The following is an 18,364-nucleotide window of genomic DNA, read 5'->3' as shown; positions in this document are numbered from 1 at the left end:
CAACGACAGACAGAAATGTCCTTTATCACAACTGACTACTTGGCAATTAGTAGCAGCTAATGGAGTTGACCTACTCAATATCAGCAGAGTACACTCTGCTCATTTTTAGGTGGATGAAAAGTATACTTGCTGGAGTTAATAAAGGAACCCTGCAATGATGTGTGTGAAATACGTGGAAAACATAGAAGAACAAGTATGTTACAATGGCATGACATTCAGCCTCCCATGCTGCATTTTTCATTTAAACAGTTAGTAAACTGATATCTTCAAGTTTATAGCAAACACTTTTGGTTATCCAGTGAGTGTGTTTGTAAATTTCTGTACAGTAACCCAGGACCTTAAAAGTGTCACAACCACAGGTGGGAGTTCTGAAAATTAAACTAGCCAAACTGTCAAAAGGATCCCACTGCTAGTTGTTAGACTTTTAATACTCAAGATACAATATTGTAGTTTGAAAAAAAAAATCCAGAGGATTCTCATTCCCTTCAGCAAAAAAAAACTATTATGCTCATCTTACATGATTTAAGAAATTATATTTCTGGTATATAAACTTACTGTGCGATTTCTGATGTATAGAAACACCTTCTGGGTCTGCGCAGGACCACTGATAATGTCTGGGAAACAGGCTGCTTCCTGTGAGGTCATGCGATCGTGAGGTAGACGACTCTGGAAAGCAGCACCCTCAACACCTGATAAGAATGAACTCACAAAATTAGTGCAATAAAACTTTTAACCTAGGGCCGTGAAGAAACACGAGATAAACCTCGATAGCCTCCAATTAAAAAACAAAATGTCATCTGCCAGGTGACACCACGTCAGGGTCCATAACTCCTCCCGTGAATGTGACTGCTGACCCTAACAAAACTCGTCCAAGAGCCCCTCCATGCGCTGTTCCCCACCTCTGCCCCTGGAAACTGTCCTAAATAACCGCCAAAGATTGAACCCTGATCACCAGGTCCCACCCATGGATCAAACTTTAGCTAGAGATACTTCAGATCCCACAACCCAAAAGTCATTCACCACCTTCCTTCCTCACAAATACTACCTGCAACACAAAAAAAATTAAACATAAAATTAAAACTAAACCAGCGCACAGAATAAAAAATAAAAAAAAAGTAATTAAAAAAAAATACATACCTGCGATCGACCCTGCCAGATTGATGTTGCTCCAATGCACTGCGGGAACGAACGTAAAAACATTCACACGCATGCGCACACTACTAATTTCCCTAATTTCCGCGGTCTTGTATTAAAACAATATCTTAAATTTAACATTAATATATTTTCTTATAGATATTTAACGTCTGGTAGATAAATACAACATTAAAAGCGTTGAAAGGGTTGCCAGGGCAGTTACCTCAAGCCACTACGGCTTGGCTGTTATCCACTGCATCTCCCCTCATCGGGATCATTCCAAGACAATTGCCCCAGTAACCCTTCCAGCACACTAATTATATTATTGTATCTTTAAATTTTTAGTCCCCTTTTCTACAAAGAGCGCCTTTCACTGCCTCCCAAAAGTCAACATAGATGATTTAAGTTACTGGAGACCGATAAATTATCAGATTCAATCCAACTTGGGGGTTGACTGTATGGTTAGTCAGTCTAAAAAGCAATTTCTTTGCTGATTGTTGTATTAAAACTCCTCTTACATTGATATTTACAGAAGAGCTCTATAATTTATAATCAAAATCCAATGTGAAATTTTAGCACAAGGTTTAGGGAAATAGGTCACTGAATAGGATTAATTGTTTACTTGAAACTTATATTTCTATACCAATATATACATACAATTATAAAAAAAACTTTTTGGATCTGTATAAAATTAACAAATTAGAATAGCTTACACATTAATAGATATTTAAATACCACAATGAATAAAGTAGGATATCCCAATTTCACATTATGGAAGATCAGGAAGTACCAATGGTTCAATGTCTGGTCTGCCCGCCCCAAACTTAGTTGGCCTCAACTGCAGTAACAATAACGGTACTAGAATTGGCCTCAGCATTCCTAGGGCTAGGAAATAGGCAAAGGGAAGTGAGAAAAGTCAACCACTGCTAACCATTATCTGATGATCCCCGTTAGAAAGTGGGTACATGTAAACATCAGGTGATGTCAGATTGAGGCACGGTAGTTATACCCTTGCCATTCAAACAGTCTGCAACCCTCACCATCTAGGCTCACAAACAAAGAACGGCTGCTTGGCCAAGTTACATGCTGATAGATGCCTGTTAAACTGCACCCAGCAACAGAAGAAATGGGCAGGGGAAATGAAATCCTATGAAAACAAAATTACAAAAGGTCCAAGCATGGGCTTAGAGGATATCAAATCAATGCATTCTTCTGAAGTTTGACCGAGTCTCTGGTTGCATTGAAGAATTGAGTATACTGTAACTGGATGATCCACTAGACATTTTAAATGCTAATATACACAGTTGCTTTTTAAATAAAACTCTTTATTAGTAAGCTTTACAATCTGTGTGTGCGTATGTTCCTTCCCCACCATTAGCAGCAACAGATTTCCTCTCATTTAAAATCTGCACCGGTCCATGCTCTTCTCTAATCTCAAGTGACATTCCCATATCCCAATTTCTATGCTGCCTCAAAGAAGCTTGCTTTTCTTTTCATGCCAATCCCTCCTCTACCCACCATTACCGCTCTCAACTCCCCCAACAATCTTGGCCATATTTTACTTGAATACTTCCCGCCCTATATCTGGGAAAGCATCTCTTGTAATATGATCACAGCTGCACACAGGATATTAGAAAACATTTGTCATTGGATCTGCAATCCTTCACTTGCTTTTTGTTGCTAACCTATATCATGTCTATGTATATCCACAATTATGCTTCTTCTGATCTATCTCTTCCTCCTAAATGCCAAAGAGTGTTGTGCCACCTGGTCTTTCTACTCCCAATATTTCTTGTTGAAATCAAGACTCATCAAACCAGATTCTACTCTAATTTATGCCTTCCCAGTACCTCAAAACCCTTTCCTCCAACAGTTAACATGGTGCACATAACATGACACTCAAATGTAAAACAGTAATTAGATCAAGATATTATGAAGTACAACAAAGTTTGAGCAAGATTAACATGACCATTTTAATCTCAAGATTGGATTACAGTATGAAATCATAACCAGGTATTTCTTTTTTCTCAGCAAGTCTAACAGCATCTGAGGAGAGAAAAACAGAGTTAATGTTTCGAGTCCGTATGACTCTTCTTCAGAGCAATGACTCATACGAATTCGAAACGTTAACTGTGTTTTTCTCTCCACAGATGCTGTTAGACCTGCTGAGTTTTTCCAGCATTTTCTGTTTTTGTTTCAGGTTTCCAGCATCCGTAGTATTTTGCTTTTATTTCTTTTTTCTCCCTCTTCTATATCCTGGTTGTATAATTTACAAGCAACCAATAATTAACAGTGAAGTCGCAAGTTTAACCCTTCACTATGGGCATCAAATTTCAATAGCAAGAAATTCAATGGTGGCCTGCTGCTGGCAAAAAAACTACATAAAAGCCAGCAGAAAGGGGAGGAAACAGATACACTGGGGTCATCTGAAGGTTGTGTAGAGAGGAATCTTTAGAAACCTACTGATCTCTTAGTAATTCAGCAGAGATCAGAGGGCATGCCTTCCATTAAAGGAAACTTCCACATAGAGAGTCAACTACTCAATTGTTTGGCCCAAATCTGAATTGAGGACTTGCCAACATACTGATGGGGGTCTCAAAAACTCAGGGAGGCAGATACTGTCAAGGTATCAAACAACCAGCCTTACAGAGACAAAAGGGAGTCCCAAAGAAAATAGCAGCTGGAACTTCCACAAGCCTTGCTTCCAACACATACTGGAGTTCTGTTACACGCCAATGATGAGCAGACAGAAACTCTGAAGGAAGCCACTGTTGCGAAGGGAGATCAAGTGCTAGCTAGCTGTTTTAAAATAAATGTTCTAAAACAGACCAATCCAAGATAATTGTCTTCCTTGGATACCATGAAAGAAATGAAAGAACCAAGTCTGACTGAGGGATTGGTGAGGGGGGTTGCACTATAGAACTGGACAGTCATACAACCCAGAATGTGTACACAGGGTACACTGCTGAACAGCAGGGAAGCCGAATGTCATACATCTTGACATTGGACAGGTAGACAACCGGAGGTAGACAATTGCATTTCCATCAACTTTAACCATCAGCTGAATTGTCCCATAATCACTGGTGGCTAATAAACATTTTAATTTGCAATCCAATTTGTCCAGCATTCCAATGCAGAGTAATAAATGGGACAGTTACAATGGTGGCAGAAATTAGATCACATAAATTGTAATCTTATCTGAGTTTAAAAACAAAATTTGGGAATGGTTAGTTCCTGTTAAACTTAGAATGTTGAAGCAATAGCTTTGGGTATACTTAACATCATCAGCTTGTTGAGAGTTTCTTCACCTCCTCCCCACCACATTATAAAGTCACTGGTCTTAGTAAATGTCACTTACCAGATGGTTCTTCTGGGTCACTTTCAATCTCCTCCTCAGGTGGAGGTGGCTGTGGTGGCGGCACCTGCTTCTTTTCTTTTTCAGCCTTTGCATTACGTTCCTCTTCTGAATAATATTCATCTTCTGATAGGTTTGCCAGGCTCTCATCCATTTCTCTGTACTCAACCTACAAAGAGTATTGCAGAGGAAAAAAAGGTAGAATTCATAGCTGCAGGTCAATCTCCCACACTGTGGCAGTGACCATTTAAAAACTGCAAACTATATTTTTAATTTCAGTACTAGTGTTCTATCAACACGGATCTCTCTTTCGTAATGAGAGACATGCTTAGGCCACCATGACAAAAATTCTTCTCCACGTAATATTTTGATTTGTGAAGTGATCTACAATAATGAGTCATTTTGCTGTGCACAGTAAGCAAAGAATCAGAATTATGCAATACAATGGGGGACCATTTGGCCCATCATGCCAATGTCAGCTCTTTGAAAGAGCCTTCAAATAATCACACTCCTGTTTTTCCCCACATTTCACCCTCACCTAAATTCAAGTAATTATTCAATTCCCTTTGAAAATTACTATTAAATCTGCTTCCACAACCTTTTCAGGCAGCACCTTCCAGATCACAACTCAGAAACAAAAGGTGTTGGCAATAAGTTTAAAGATATGATAAGCATCTAAGGAGACAACGCACTTTAATGTTACACCAATATTTTCCTCATAGATTACTCTTACTTCACTTCAGATTGACAATTGCAGGGATCTCACTTGAAAGATAAAGATGTTATCACCCTGCACTATCGTGAACGTGCACATCAGCCAGAAGTTCAGGGGCTAACAACCATGCTATGAGTTGAGAATCTCAAGAACTTGCTGATCGATTCATGCCACTCTGCCATTTGTCTCACACAAATGTCACCCTTTATCTTTAGGAACTCGCTGGATTTGCACATTAATTGCCCAGGAAATTTGCCACAAAAGGTTAGGAATGCCCCTTTTCAATGACATGGTAATTGTCAATGCATTAAATCAATCTGACTCAAAGTGAACAATTTAATTTTATCAATTTCATTCCTACATATAGTAAATAGTTATTGGAGATTTAAAAGGTCAAATTTGAACAATTTTTTTCTTTTTCTTTACCTCTTTCTCTCTTTCAATCTTTGTTTCTCTCCCTTAATTTCTGGTTTGGTCTTAATTTGTCCTTCTCACTTCCATTGTTCCTTTGTTTCTTTCTCAGTTCTTAAACCTCATCAGTTGAGGGTCTGCCTTTTGGTTCCGCCATTCACAAAGATCCCAGATGCCTCATTGCCCTTGCCACACCAATATCAGCCTGCACTTCCAATAAGATACTGCACAAGAAATAAAGTGAGCTGAACGGCACAGGAAAAAGTCTAACATTATACATTGCATGATGCCCCACTCCAGCAAGATTTGAATCAGTGATAGATTTGTCACCACCATTAAGGCAGAAGTATCTGCAACAATCTTCAGCCAGAAATGCAGAGTGGATGATCCATCTCAGCCTACTCTAGAGGACCCCAGCATCATAGAAGCCAGTCTTTAGCCGATTTAATTCACTGCATGTGAAATCAGGAAACAGTTGAAGACACCAGGTACTGCAAAGGCTATGGGCCCTGACAATATTCCGGCAATAGCACGGAAGACTTGTGCTCCAGAATTTGCCGCACCCCTAGCAAAGCTGTACAACAATGGCATCTACCTGGCAATGTGGAAAACTGCCCAAGTATGTCCTGTACACAAAAAGCAGGAAAAATCCAACACAGCCAATTACCACCTCATCAGTCTACTCTTGATCACCAGTAAAGTGATGGAAGGGGTCATCAACAGTACTACCAAGCGGCACTTGCTTAGCAATAACCTGTTCATCGACGCTCACTTTGCCAGGGCCACTCAGCTCCTGACCTCATTACAGCCTTGGTTTAAACATCAGGAAAAGACCTGAACTCCCAAGGTGAGGTGACAGTGACCGCCCTTGACATCAAGGCAGTATTTGACCGAGCGTGGCATCAGGGAGCCCCAGCAAAACTGGAGTCAATGGGAATCAGCGGGAAAACTCTCCACTGGTTGGAGTCATACCTAGCACAAAGGAAGATGGTTGTGGTTGTTGGAGGTCAGTCATCTCAGTTCCAGGCCATCACTGCAGGAATTCCTCAGGATAGTGTCCTCGACCCAACCATCTTCACCGGTTTATCAATGACCTTTCTTCCATCATAAAGTCAGGAGTGGGAATGTTCGCTGATGATTGCACAATGTTCAGCATCATTCGCGACTCCTCAGATACTGCAGCAGTCCATGTCCAAATGCAGCAAGGCCTGGACAATATACAGGCTTGGGCTGACAAGTGGCAAGAAACAATTGCGCCACACAAATGCCAGGCAATGATTACCTCCAACAAGAGAGAAGCTAAGCATCGTCCCTTGACATTCAATGGCATTACCATCACTGAAACCCCACTATCAACATCCTGGGGGTGACCATTGACTAGAAACTAAACTGGGCTAGCTATATAAATACTGTGGCTACAAGAGCAGGTTAGATGCTGGGAATCCTGCAGCCAGTAACTCACCTGTTGACTCTCCAAAGCCTGTCCACCATCTACAAGACACAAGTCAGGAGCGTGATGGAATACTCTCCACTTGCCTGGAAGATTTAAGCTCCAACACCACTCAAGAAGTTTGACACCATCCAGGACAAAGCAGCTGCTTGATTGGCAAGCCATCCACAAACATTCACTCTCTCCACCACCGATCCACAGTGGCAGCAGTGCGTGCCATCTACAAAATCACCAAGGTTCCTTAGACAGCATCTCCCAAACCCACAACTATCATCATCTAGAAGGACAAGGGCTTGATACAGGGGAACACCATCACCTGCATGTTCCCCCCCAAGCCACTCACCACCCTGTCTTGGAAATATATTGCCATTCCTTCAACGTCGCTGGGTCAAAATCCTGGAACTCCCTAACAACACTGTGGGTGTACCTACAGGACATGGACTGCAGCACTTCAAGAAGACAGCTCACCACCATCTTCTCAAGGGCAATTAGGGGTGTGCAATAAATGCTGGCCTAGCCCTCATCCCATCAATGGATACAAAAAAAACTTCACCCTAGCAACATAGCTCCAAATGTTCTTTTCAGGCACAACCAAGTTTGCAAAAGTAAAAACAGATCTCTGGGCATTAACAATTTGAATGAACACAGGCAGGTGACTGTTTCTGCACTAACATTTCTGCTCAGAACAACAATAACTGTGATGTGAATGTTACTTCGCGTGCCATTATCGGGCTCCATGGAAAAGCAGCCCCCTGTCTATTTGATTTTTATGATGAAGTAAAAAGGGTTTTCTGCCGCCATTGAAACCAAGTGATCCTCGATAAAATCACCAGTTGAAAAGTATGAACTATGTATAGGATGACTGAATCACCACTTTGCAGTATGGTAATTCTGGATACATTGTGCATTGTACAATTTAGTGTGCAGCCTGCACTGGCTCAAAATTGTATCGCTGCAATTTGTTATATTGGTGAGATGCCTGGAGCTTTACCCCTGGAAAGTCAGGACAAAGTGAATTTGCTTCAGGTGATGCTTTCAGTAAGGGAATCCAGTTTCTGGAGCTTGGATGGTTCTATTTAATAGTATAGGTGGAGAGCAGTTAGAGGAGGTTGGTGTGGGTCATCCATGTCAAAAACACGGAATTTGCAGCATACATATAAAATTATAAATATGAAAATTCTTTGTACTTTAGGTCTTGCAACATGAGGAATTGTTTTTCATTGCATTTTTGCACACCAGCAGATCTTTTTCGACAATGAAAATCTGGGTGGAGGGTACATTATATAAAGCATACACCTATGGAATCATCCATGACAAAAGATATATTCAAAAACAAGCTGTGTACTAATATAGGCTGGATCCATACTTATTTCATATGCTGGGGAGAAACAGAATGCTGTGACATTTACTTTGCGAAACACACTGCACAACTTCCAATGTGATTCATTAATTGACAAAAATTCTGAAGTCATCTTAAAAATTCACATTTGCAAGTACATACAAATTAGGAGCAGTAGTAGGCCATTCGGCCCCTTGAGCCTGATCCACCATTTAATAACATTGTAGCTGATCTGATTGTAACTTCAACTCCACATTCTTGCCTACCCCCAATAACCTTTCACCCCCTTGTTTATCAAGAATCTATCTAGCTCTGCCTTAAAAATATTCAAAGACTCTGCTTTTACTGCCTTTTGAGGACGAGTTCCAGAGACTCACAACCCTCAGGGAAAAAATTTCTCCTCATCTCTGCCTTAAATGAGTGACTCCTTATTTTTAAACAGTGGCCCCTAGTTCTAGATTCTCCCACAAGAGGAAACATACTCTCCACATCCACCCTGTCAAAACATCTCAAGTTCTTAAAGGTTTTAAACAAGTCGCTTCTTGCTCTTCTAAACTCCACCTTTCCTCATAAGGCCACCCTCCCATTCCTGATATTAGTCGAGTAAACCTTCTCTGAACTAACAACACATTTACATTGTTCCTTAAATAAGGAGACAATAATGTACACAGTACTCCAGATGTGGTCTCACCAAAGCCCTGCATAACTGAAGCATAACCTCCTTACTTTTGATTTCAATTCCCCTCGTAATAAATGATAACATTCTATTCGCTTTCCAAATTACTTGCTGTACCTGCATACTAGCCTTCTGTGATTCATGCACTAGGACACCCAGATCCCTCTGCATCTCAGGGCTCTGCAATCTCTCACCATTTAGATAATAAGCTTCTTTTTGTTCTCCTGTCAAAATGCACAATTTCACATTTGTACACATTACACTCCACTTGCCAGATCTCTGCCCACTCATTTAACCTACTTCACTCTGTAGCCTCCTTATGTCCTTTTCACAATTTACTTTCCTACCTATTTTTGTGTTATCAACAAATTTAGCAACCATTCCTTTGGTCCTTTCATCCAAGTTATTTATATGATTTGTAAAAAGTTGAGGCCCCAGCACTGATCCCTGTTACATCCTGCCAACCAGAAAATGACCCATTTTTGGCTACCCTCTGTTTCCTGTTAGCTAGCCAATCTTCTATCCATGCCAATATGTTATCCCTCCCTATACTATGAGTTTTTATTTTCCACAATAACCTTTGATGTGGCACTTTATCAAATGCCTTCTGGAAACCTAAATATAGTACATCCACCGGTTCCTCCTTTATCCACAGCATGTGACTCCTTCAAAGAACTCCAACAAATTAGTTAAACATGATTTCTCTTCCACAAAACCACATTGACTCTACCCAATTACCTTGAATTTTTTCGAAGTGCCCTGCTATACCATCTGTAATAATAGCTTCTAACATTTTCCCTATGACAGATGTTAAGTTAACTGGCCTGTAGATTCCTGCTTTTCTGCCACCTCCCCCAACTTTTGAATACAAGGGGTTACGTTCACTATTTTCCAATCCAATGGAGCCTTCCCCGAATCCAAGGAGTTTTGAAAAATTAAAACCAATGCATCAAATATCCCACTAGTCACTTCTTTCAAGACCCTAGGATGAAGTCTATCAGGAACCGGGGATTTGTCAGCCTGCAGCTCCAGCAACTTACTCAATACCACTTCCCTGGTGATTGTAATTTTCCCCGAATTCCTCCCTCCCTTCCATTTCCTGATGTATAGGTATTCCTGGGATGCTACTTGTATCATCTATAGTGAAGACCGATGCAAAATACCTGATCAATTTATCTGCCATCTCCTTATTTTCCGTTATTAATTCTCCAGACTCACTTTCTATAGGGCCAACACTCACTTTTTTTAACTCTTTTCTTATTTAAATATCTATAGAAACTCTTACTATCCATCTTTATATATCTAGATCGCTTCCTCTCATGCTCTAATTTTTCCCTCCTTATTAATCTTTTTGTCATTCTTTGGTGTTCTTTATATTCTGTCCAATCTTCTGACCTGCTACACATCTTTGTGCATTTTCTTTTAAGTTTAACTTTTTTAGTTAACCACAATTGGAGGGTCCTCCCCTTGAAAGTTTTCTTTCTCACTGGAATATATCTATTATGCATTCTGAAACCCATTAGACATTTCACGAGCACAGTATTCGAACACATTTTGGAGAACTCCTCAGAAAACTCCTAAAAACATCCGTATGCAGTCTAAAACTTGCAAATGTGTACAGGCCCATATATATATAGAACCATAGAAAGCACAGCACAGAAGGAGGCCATTCGGCCCATCTTGTCCATGCCAGCCCAAGGACACCCAGGTACCCTTTCTAATCCCACCTTCCTGCACCCTGCCAATAGCCCTGCAGTTTAATAGAACTTGCCAAGGCTCCTTCATCATCATCCAAACCCACGACCTCTACCACCTAGAAGAAAAATAAGGGTAGCAGGCACATGGGACATCAGCACCAGGAAGTTCCCCTCCAAGCCACCCGCTATCCTGACCTGGAATTATGTCGTTGTTCCTTCACTGATGCTGGGTCAAAATCCTGCAACTCCCTCTCTAATAGCACTGAGTGTACCTACACAACATGGACTGCAGAAGGCAGCTCATCCCCACCTTCTCAAGGGCAAGTATGGATGGCCAATAAGTGCTAGCCCATATCCCATGAACAAATTAAAGGGAAAAGGAGAGCCATGCAGTGTGAATCATTCAGAGCCTGCACTGAAGTAGTACTGCTGAGTATGTCATTCACCAAAATGAGTTTGAATATCTCTGGTACGACTCTAAGTAGTTCATCTTGTTATGTCCTTTTATATGAAAATCACATCCCCTCCAGTGTTTTTCCCTCCTCTCCTGAAGGCACTAACTCTGCACACCTTCCCTGGTCAGCCTGCTGCGGTTTCTGTTCTCAGTAACAGAAACCCAGGCAACACAGCATCACTTAAGGTGCTTGAACTTTCTGAGGAGCTGATATTCTCTTTGTGGTTCAACGCCAGTCACTGGGGCCCTCATCTCCCTCATGGTAACTTGTAATAAGGCACATGGTTCGAAACAGTAACTTTTTAATTACTGTATTTTAGACATTTCCATGCTAAACAGCCCTCCATCTTTCTCCCCACCATCACCTCTGCCCCTATTTCCTCCTGCCCTTTCCCGATGGCACAGGCACGTGCTGCGGTACAATTCAGCCACAGTGGCAGCACAATACTCATCCATCACGCCTGAGCCTAAATAGTGACTTAAAAACAAAAAGTGCTGGAAAACCTCAGCAGGTCTGACAGCATCTGTGGAGAGAGAAACAGAGTTAACATTTCAAGTCCAATATGACTCTTCAAGTTCCAAATGGACTCGAAACGTTAACTCTTGTTCCTCTCTCCACAGATGCTGCCAGACCTGCTGAGTTTTTGCAGCACCGTCTATTTTTATTTCAGGTTTCCAGCATCCGCAGTATTTTGCTTTTATCCAAATAGTGACTGGTTGGCTTATTATTCGCCTAGTGATGCGACTGTAACCAAACCTGCTCCTGTCCTCCATCTGATGGTCAGAAACATTGAGTTTTCCAGCAGTGACAAGCAAGTTGGGGAGCAGGATCTTCACCTTTGAGGTCAGGCCCATCAGCATCGCCAAAGCGGTGCCTAAGATGGCACTTTGCATTCCTTGGCAGGTTGGTGACGGTGTTGACTGGCAGAGGGTGGCCCCAGGTTCTCGTCTCTGTGCTAATCCTGGCAACCTAACCGTGTCACACATGGGGTTTCCAACTCTCCAGGATTGAAAGATCAATCCCCAGGACATTGCCATGAGTAATTTGGAAGGAAAGTCATGGCGGCATTAAAAGAATTGTGTGTCTTTTTCACTTTCGTTATAAACTAATCAACAGAAGCGTTCAAAGATATTGGGGAGCTGTACAGGGGTATAGGGGGAGTTGGGCAGGGGGAGGGGGTGTCCAGGGAAAAAAAAAGCTGTTTGACCAGGTGGGGCATATGGAGGTGGGAGGTTATGTAATGAAACCTCCAGGAATACATCCAGCTAAGAGGTGGCAGCTCTTAACTTCAGAGGCCTCACTGCTGGACTGAGTCGCTCTGAATCACTGAGCAAGTCATGGGGATGATTGGGGAGCTGGGGGCAACCTTCCTGAGCCCATTGATCTGACCACTTCAAAAAAAAGAGGTGAGACTAATCATTAAATGATGTAACAAATGAGCAGAGTCAAACCATTCCTGTTTTTATAACACGCCTTGAATCCCGCAACAAAACAAAGGATGAGTATGAATAAGACATGTCAAACTGTATCTTACTGAAACACATTTACAAAAAGGACACGATACACGGCGTGAATATTCAGAGTGGCCAGAAAGACAAGACTGATAGGTTTTTTTTAAATTCATCCATGGGATGTGAGCGTCACTGGTTAAGCCAGCGTTTATTGGCCAACCCTAATTACCCTTTCATTATACAAATATTAGGAATTGTGGATATTTTAAAATATTTGAAAAAAAAACAATTTGAAAATATTTATCTTTTCTTCGCCCAATTTTAATATAAAAGTCCGGCCGAATATTGGATGGCACCCAATTCCAACAACAACTTGTATTATTACAAAATCTAAAATGTCCCAAGGAGCATTATAATACTAAATTTAACACCAAGCCAGATAAGGAGATATTAGGGCGGTTGACGAGGTGGGTTTTAAGAAGCATTTTAAAAGGAAGAAAGAGAGGTAGAAAGGTTTAGGGACACAAATCCATAGCTTAAGATCTTGGCAGCTAAGCTCAAGGGAAAAAGAATTATTTTTATTCCCCCCTCCACCGTTGTCAGTGATGATCCTGTCAAGTTAAAGCTGGTGGCCGCCAGATACGGAGACTTTGATGAGCCACATTCTGATGTATCCTGAGATTTAACAGTGGAGTATTTTAAGGAGTTGTCTCCCAGGATGGCATATAACATTTAGCTTCTTATCTCCCTGGGCCAGGCAGTGTTTGGCATATGGAAACGTGGTCAGACGGCCAAGACCCATTCCCATATGGACTTTTCTCCTCCACACAGAAAATTTGATGCAATTCAGAAGTCCAATTCCAAAAACACTTGGTAAAAATCCCTGGAGTCTTAAGTACCACAAAACAGAATTTGATTAATTCGGTCATCATAAAACAATGACCCCAAATGTAATTGCGGGTTTATGATCCGTGTAATTCGGTTAAAATTCCTGGAGTTCGATTAAATAAATAGCTTGACTTATGCCAGCAAGATAAAAGAGTGGCCCTGTGGATGATCTGCTTCCACTCTTCTTCCCTCTGTTCGGTTTCCTACATTACAACACTTCAAAAGCACTTCATTGGCTGTAAGTGCTGAGAGGTCTGGCACTTGTGAGAAGTGCTATATAAATGCACGTCTTTCTTTCTATATTATAAGAATAGCTGTTAGAAAGTGCTATGGTGATTTTACGGGCCTTTTACACAACTACCTGCATTTTGCATGAGCAAGGAACATAGGAATAGGAACAGGCCATTCAGCCCCTCAAGCTAGTTCTGCCATTTAATTAGACCACAATTGGATCTGTATCTGAACTCCATCTACCCACCTTGGTTATAACTATTCGCATTTCAGACCTATGGGATGATTCCTCAATTAGATCGTCCCAGTGGGCGGTGCTGCTCCCAGAGACCATTGGTCAGGAAATCAAGAGCTTCCACCCAGAATGGATTGAGAGAGTAACCAACAGTGAAACAGCTTCATATCAACAATGCTTCTCCCAAGATGACCATGTCAAACTAACTTTCCTAGTTCTTCAGCACACACGCAAATTACAAACACAGAAAGAGGCCCAGCCAATCCCCATTCACATTGACCTTCCATACAAACAAACCATTTTAATCACATTTACTCAACCTGTATTTCTTGCACTTGATAATGCACATCAGTGATCGAAGGCAGAGTGGGTGAAATAAAAAGACAGAACATGCGGAAACCACACTTGTGTGTACTCTGTATTTTTTCCCCTCTAAATAAAGTACTTAGAAAATTCCACAGCAAACTACAACTTGGTTCAAGTTCTGATTATAGAGTCACTTCTACTTGAAACAATTCACCAGCTGGGGCTCCTGATACTGTGGAAACCCTGTCATTTCTACTGCAGAGTCTATGGCACCGAGCGCTGCACGATCCCACGTCGTTTCTTGCCAGTCAGGTTACATATAGTTTGAAGTAAACAGTGTGGATGGCAAAGTCAGTGTTGAAAAGCCCCAGGTAGGCCCCTGAAAACACCAGCTTGCACAGGTTTTTCAAGCCTTCCTAGTGCCTCGATGTAAATATTCTGCCTGGAGGTGAAGGTGACTAAAGAGTCAGTGGTTTCAAGCCCATTTTATTCAGCTCGTTGTTTGACAGAGGCGATAGTGGCCTCAGTCCCAAAGGGCAAGGGACGGAGAAAAATGAATTACTTCAGCTTCATACTTCCAAAGTCTCCTGACAGAGTCTGTGGATATAGGGTGAGAAAAGTTCAGTGACCCCTTGATACCTTTCAATGGTTGAATAGTCCACTGACACTGACTGATGATCAGCAACTGGGTGGGTTCCCAAACGATGACCAGTTTCCATAGGCCCATATGACAAGCATCAGGGTCTCCAGAACAGGGGGAAATATCAATGCAAAAATATATTTTTGTTTCAAGTGCTACCAGATCACAATAATTAATTCAAAAATATCTATTGTCGTTTGGTAGTACAGAACTTGAGCATTGCTGAAAAAGAGACACATCAAAGCTTTTCATCTTGCACTCATCAGGACACTCGCAAGAATACCAAAATAAGGGGAAAATAAGAACTTATGCTGTATGTGAAAAGCATGCTGATTGATTGGCAAGTGGCATTGCCATGGAGAATGCACCACTGATGGTGGCTGATAGTTAACTGCCAAACATTGTTTGAAATTTAAACCAGGCAGCTTGACCCTGATTGGCCAAGGCATTGCCCTGAGGAATGAATCAGCAAATGGCCATCACTTATTTTGTTTAACTGAAACAGGCACAATGTGTGTACATGTTCTTTCTATCTGCATAGAACAGGGCCCTGTGTATTAATATATGCAGCTACCAGTACAAGCAAACGCACCATACTGCGAGGCCGACTGTCAATCTTAAATTGGCTGTCAGCATAATTCTCAGTACTCTCTTCACATACGGTAAAAATTGTTGTCTTCTCCTTATCTGGTATTCTTACCAGAATCAAGATAGACAAAATGCATTGTACTGGATTTATACAACAGCTAATCAATCCAGAATCTGATTCTTTTATCCAGATCAGTATAAAAAATTTGGACAAGTTTATCTGAAATAATACTAGTATAAACTACTGAAAGAGAAATGTAATCATATGAACGTGAAAGACCAAAGGTAACCACTATTCTTTGCATAACTTTAGTGTTAAGTAATCTTCCATTCTTTAAATATTGTAATACAATCAACCCTGAGCACAGAACAAAGACAATGAACACTCAAACTCCCATCACAAGACATAAGTTTCAAAAATCATTGTAAAGCTATTCTCCCACAATCTACCTAAAGAATACAAATAGATACAAATCACATATGAACCATGTATTCATCCCTGCCTCAAAAAACTTACTTGAACGCTATTTAAAAGTACATCTCTTTCGTATCGTTTTCAGTTTTCAATGAAGTGTTCAAGGTTTGTGGGGCAATAAAGACAACCAGCCCCCCATGTGGAAATCGATTTTAAAAAAGGGGGGCAATCCGTCAACCCTATGCAAAGTGCTATCTATTCTTCCTTTCCCAGAAAAAAAAGGGAACCTCTAAAATCGCTTCTTGTTACAATGTAGTTTCAATCTTGCCTCTCTTTTTTTTTGTTTTAAAATATGCACCAGAGCTGGAGAACAAAGCCTTAGCCAGAGACACCCTTGAAGTGCCAGTTTCAGATGTGAAAGCTAAAACAAAGGAGAGTGCCAGGTCCCAGAGCTCACAATCCCTGCTCGCAAATCCCCAAGCAATCCTTCCAACAATAGAAGGGGGGCATTCTACAGCAAAATAATAGAGGAGGAGATGGGGGTGGGGGGGGGAATCATAAGAATAGAATAATCCACAATTGCAATTAACCATGTGGGGAATGAGCCAGACACAAAGAAAATGCCCCTCCTTAAGACAGGCACCTCCTGCATCCACAAAATGACAATGAAAAGATGCCCAAGCCTTTCTCTCTCCCTGTGATCATGTGTACTTTTGGGGTTTTCTCTCTCTCTCTCTCTTTCTTTCTCTCTCTTTCTCTCTTTCTTTTCTTTCTGGAGCCTTACTTTAGCTCGCTTGCGTTTGCTGGTTCTCCGACCGTCCGGGGTTTCTGCCGTGCCTCCCTCCATGGTGCCCTCGTTGCTGCTGCTGCTGTGGGGAGACGCTCGCTCTTTCTTCTTGGGGGTCCGCTCGCTGGCGGCGGCGGCGGCGGCCAAGGCCAGGCCTCCGTCGGCCGGCGCCTCCAGGCCCTCGGGGCCGCCCGCCGGCCTCTCCTCATTCTTCTTCGCCGACAACATCATCGCTGCCTCCCCGGGGGGGCCCAGCCTCACTCACAACAACAACAACCTCCCCCACCTCAGCACAATCAGATCCAAAAAAAAAATTTAAGATCAAAGAATCCACCTCAAATTGCTTCGCCCTTTACAAAACAAAAACAGTGAGGATATGGGGGGGGTAAATTATTTAATATATAAATAAACACAAACCCCAATACAATCGATTGATCGCCTAACGCCGAACCAACCTAGCTTGATTGGCGGAAGCACCCGCCTCCCGTCGCACGCCCGGCTGGCTAACGATTGGATAGCGTGCACGTCCATCATATGGATGGACAGCCGGCGGGCGGCTCTGCAGGTTCGGTTGAGAGGAAGAAAATGGCCACCACGCACGGACGCGCAGGTCATACGTCAGCGCGTAGACCGGCACGTAAAGCTTTTGCTTTGTGTCGCCAACCAGTGCTCTGGGGATGATACCTGTCCCCAGGTGACTGCATCCTCTTAACCAAAACAGAGCCTCCATCGTGGCAGTAGCTCATGGCATTGGTTCTCTGTTGGTGCATTTAATTGAACCTTTTTTTTAATTTTAGGGAAATGTAATTTAAAAATAGTAACATTCGGCCCATTTATGGCGCACACCAGCTTCCTCCTATCTTTTTTCTTCTCACCCCCGAGGTAAAAACTTATATTTCATACATGTAGGAACCTAGGATGTGTCAGTAAAATATAATAGTTTTCATAATGTTATTGAAATTTATTGTAAGGTAGGAATAGTGTGTGTCTGGGGATTTAATTGAATTAAGGACAGCTGGTCTGAAGGCTTTGATGAATCGAGAGAAACTAGGGTCGAAATATTAAACATGGCTGCAGTTTTAGAATGTGAGGTGTAAAAGAAAAATTTGTATTTTTAGATAAACCAGAGTAATTTGAATTTCAAGAGGTGGTGAAATGTTACGCATAGCCAGAAGAAGCAAATTTCAAGCCTCAAAATGGAGTCACCATGGAAAAAAGTTTGGGAAGCACTGACTTAGGATCAGGAGTAGGCCATTTGGCCCTTCGATAAGATCATAGCTGACCTAAAACAAAAACAGAATTACCTGGAAAAACTCAGCAGGTCTGGCAGCATCAGCGGACAAGAAAAGAGTTGACTTTGAGTCCTCATGACCCTTCGACAGAACTAGGGTCATGAGGACTCGAAACGTCAACTCTTTTCTTCGAAGGGTCATGAGGACTCGAAACGTCAACTCTTTTCTTTGAAGGGTCATGAGGGCTCGAAACGTCAACTCTTTTCTTCCTAGTTCTGTCGAAGGGTCATGAGGACTCGAAACGTCAACTCTTTTCTTCTCCGCCGATGCTGCCAGACCTGCTGAGTTTTTCCAGGTAT

General features: G+C 41.8%; 1 protein-coding gene across 2 annotated transcripts in view; it reads right to left on the bottom strand.

The window, feature by feature from the left end:
* The window catches only part of kdm1a (lysine (K)-specific demethylase 1a), a 69,640-nt gene extending 52,469 nt beyond the window's left edge, over positions 1 to 17,171 (bottom strand). The window contains exons 1-4 of one of the 2 annotated variants that reach the window (XM_041212716.1): positions 16,771 to 17,171; positions 4,493 to 4,658; positions 1,138 to 1,176; positions 556 to 689 (exon numbers count right to left, since the gene is read on the bottom strand). In XM_041212716.1, the coding sequence (XP_041068650.1) occupies positions 556 to 689; positions 1,138 to 1,176; positions 4,493 to 4,658; positions 16,771 to 17,004 (573 nt within the window). In that variant the 5' untranslated portion in view covers positions 17,005 to 17,171. The remainder of the gene's footprint in view (positions 1 to 555; positions 690 to 1,137; positions 1,177 to 4,492; positions 4,659 to 16,770) is intronic. The other variant, XM_041212715.1, reaches the window with a different exon arrangement.
* Between the last annotated feature and the right edge of the window lie 1,193 nt (positions 17,172 to 18,364).

Source organism: Carcharodon carcharias, chromosome 19 (genome assembly GCF_017639515.1).
Source record: "Carcharodon carcharias isolate sCarCar2 chromosome 19, sCarCar2.pri, whole genome shotgun sequence".
Lineage (NCBI taxonomy): Eukaryota > Metazoa > Chordata > Chondrichthyes > Lamniformes > Lamnidae > Carcharodon > Carcharodon carcharias.
The sequence above is the reverse complement of the archived record's forward strand: the minus strand, read 5'-3'. Positions and strand labels throughout refer to the sequence as shown.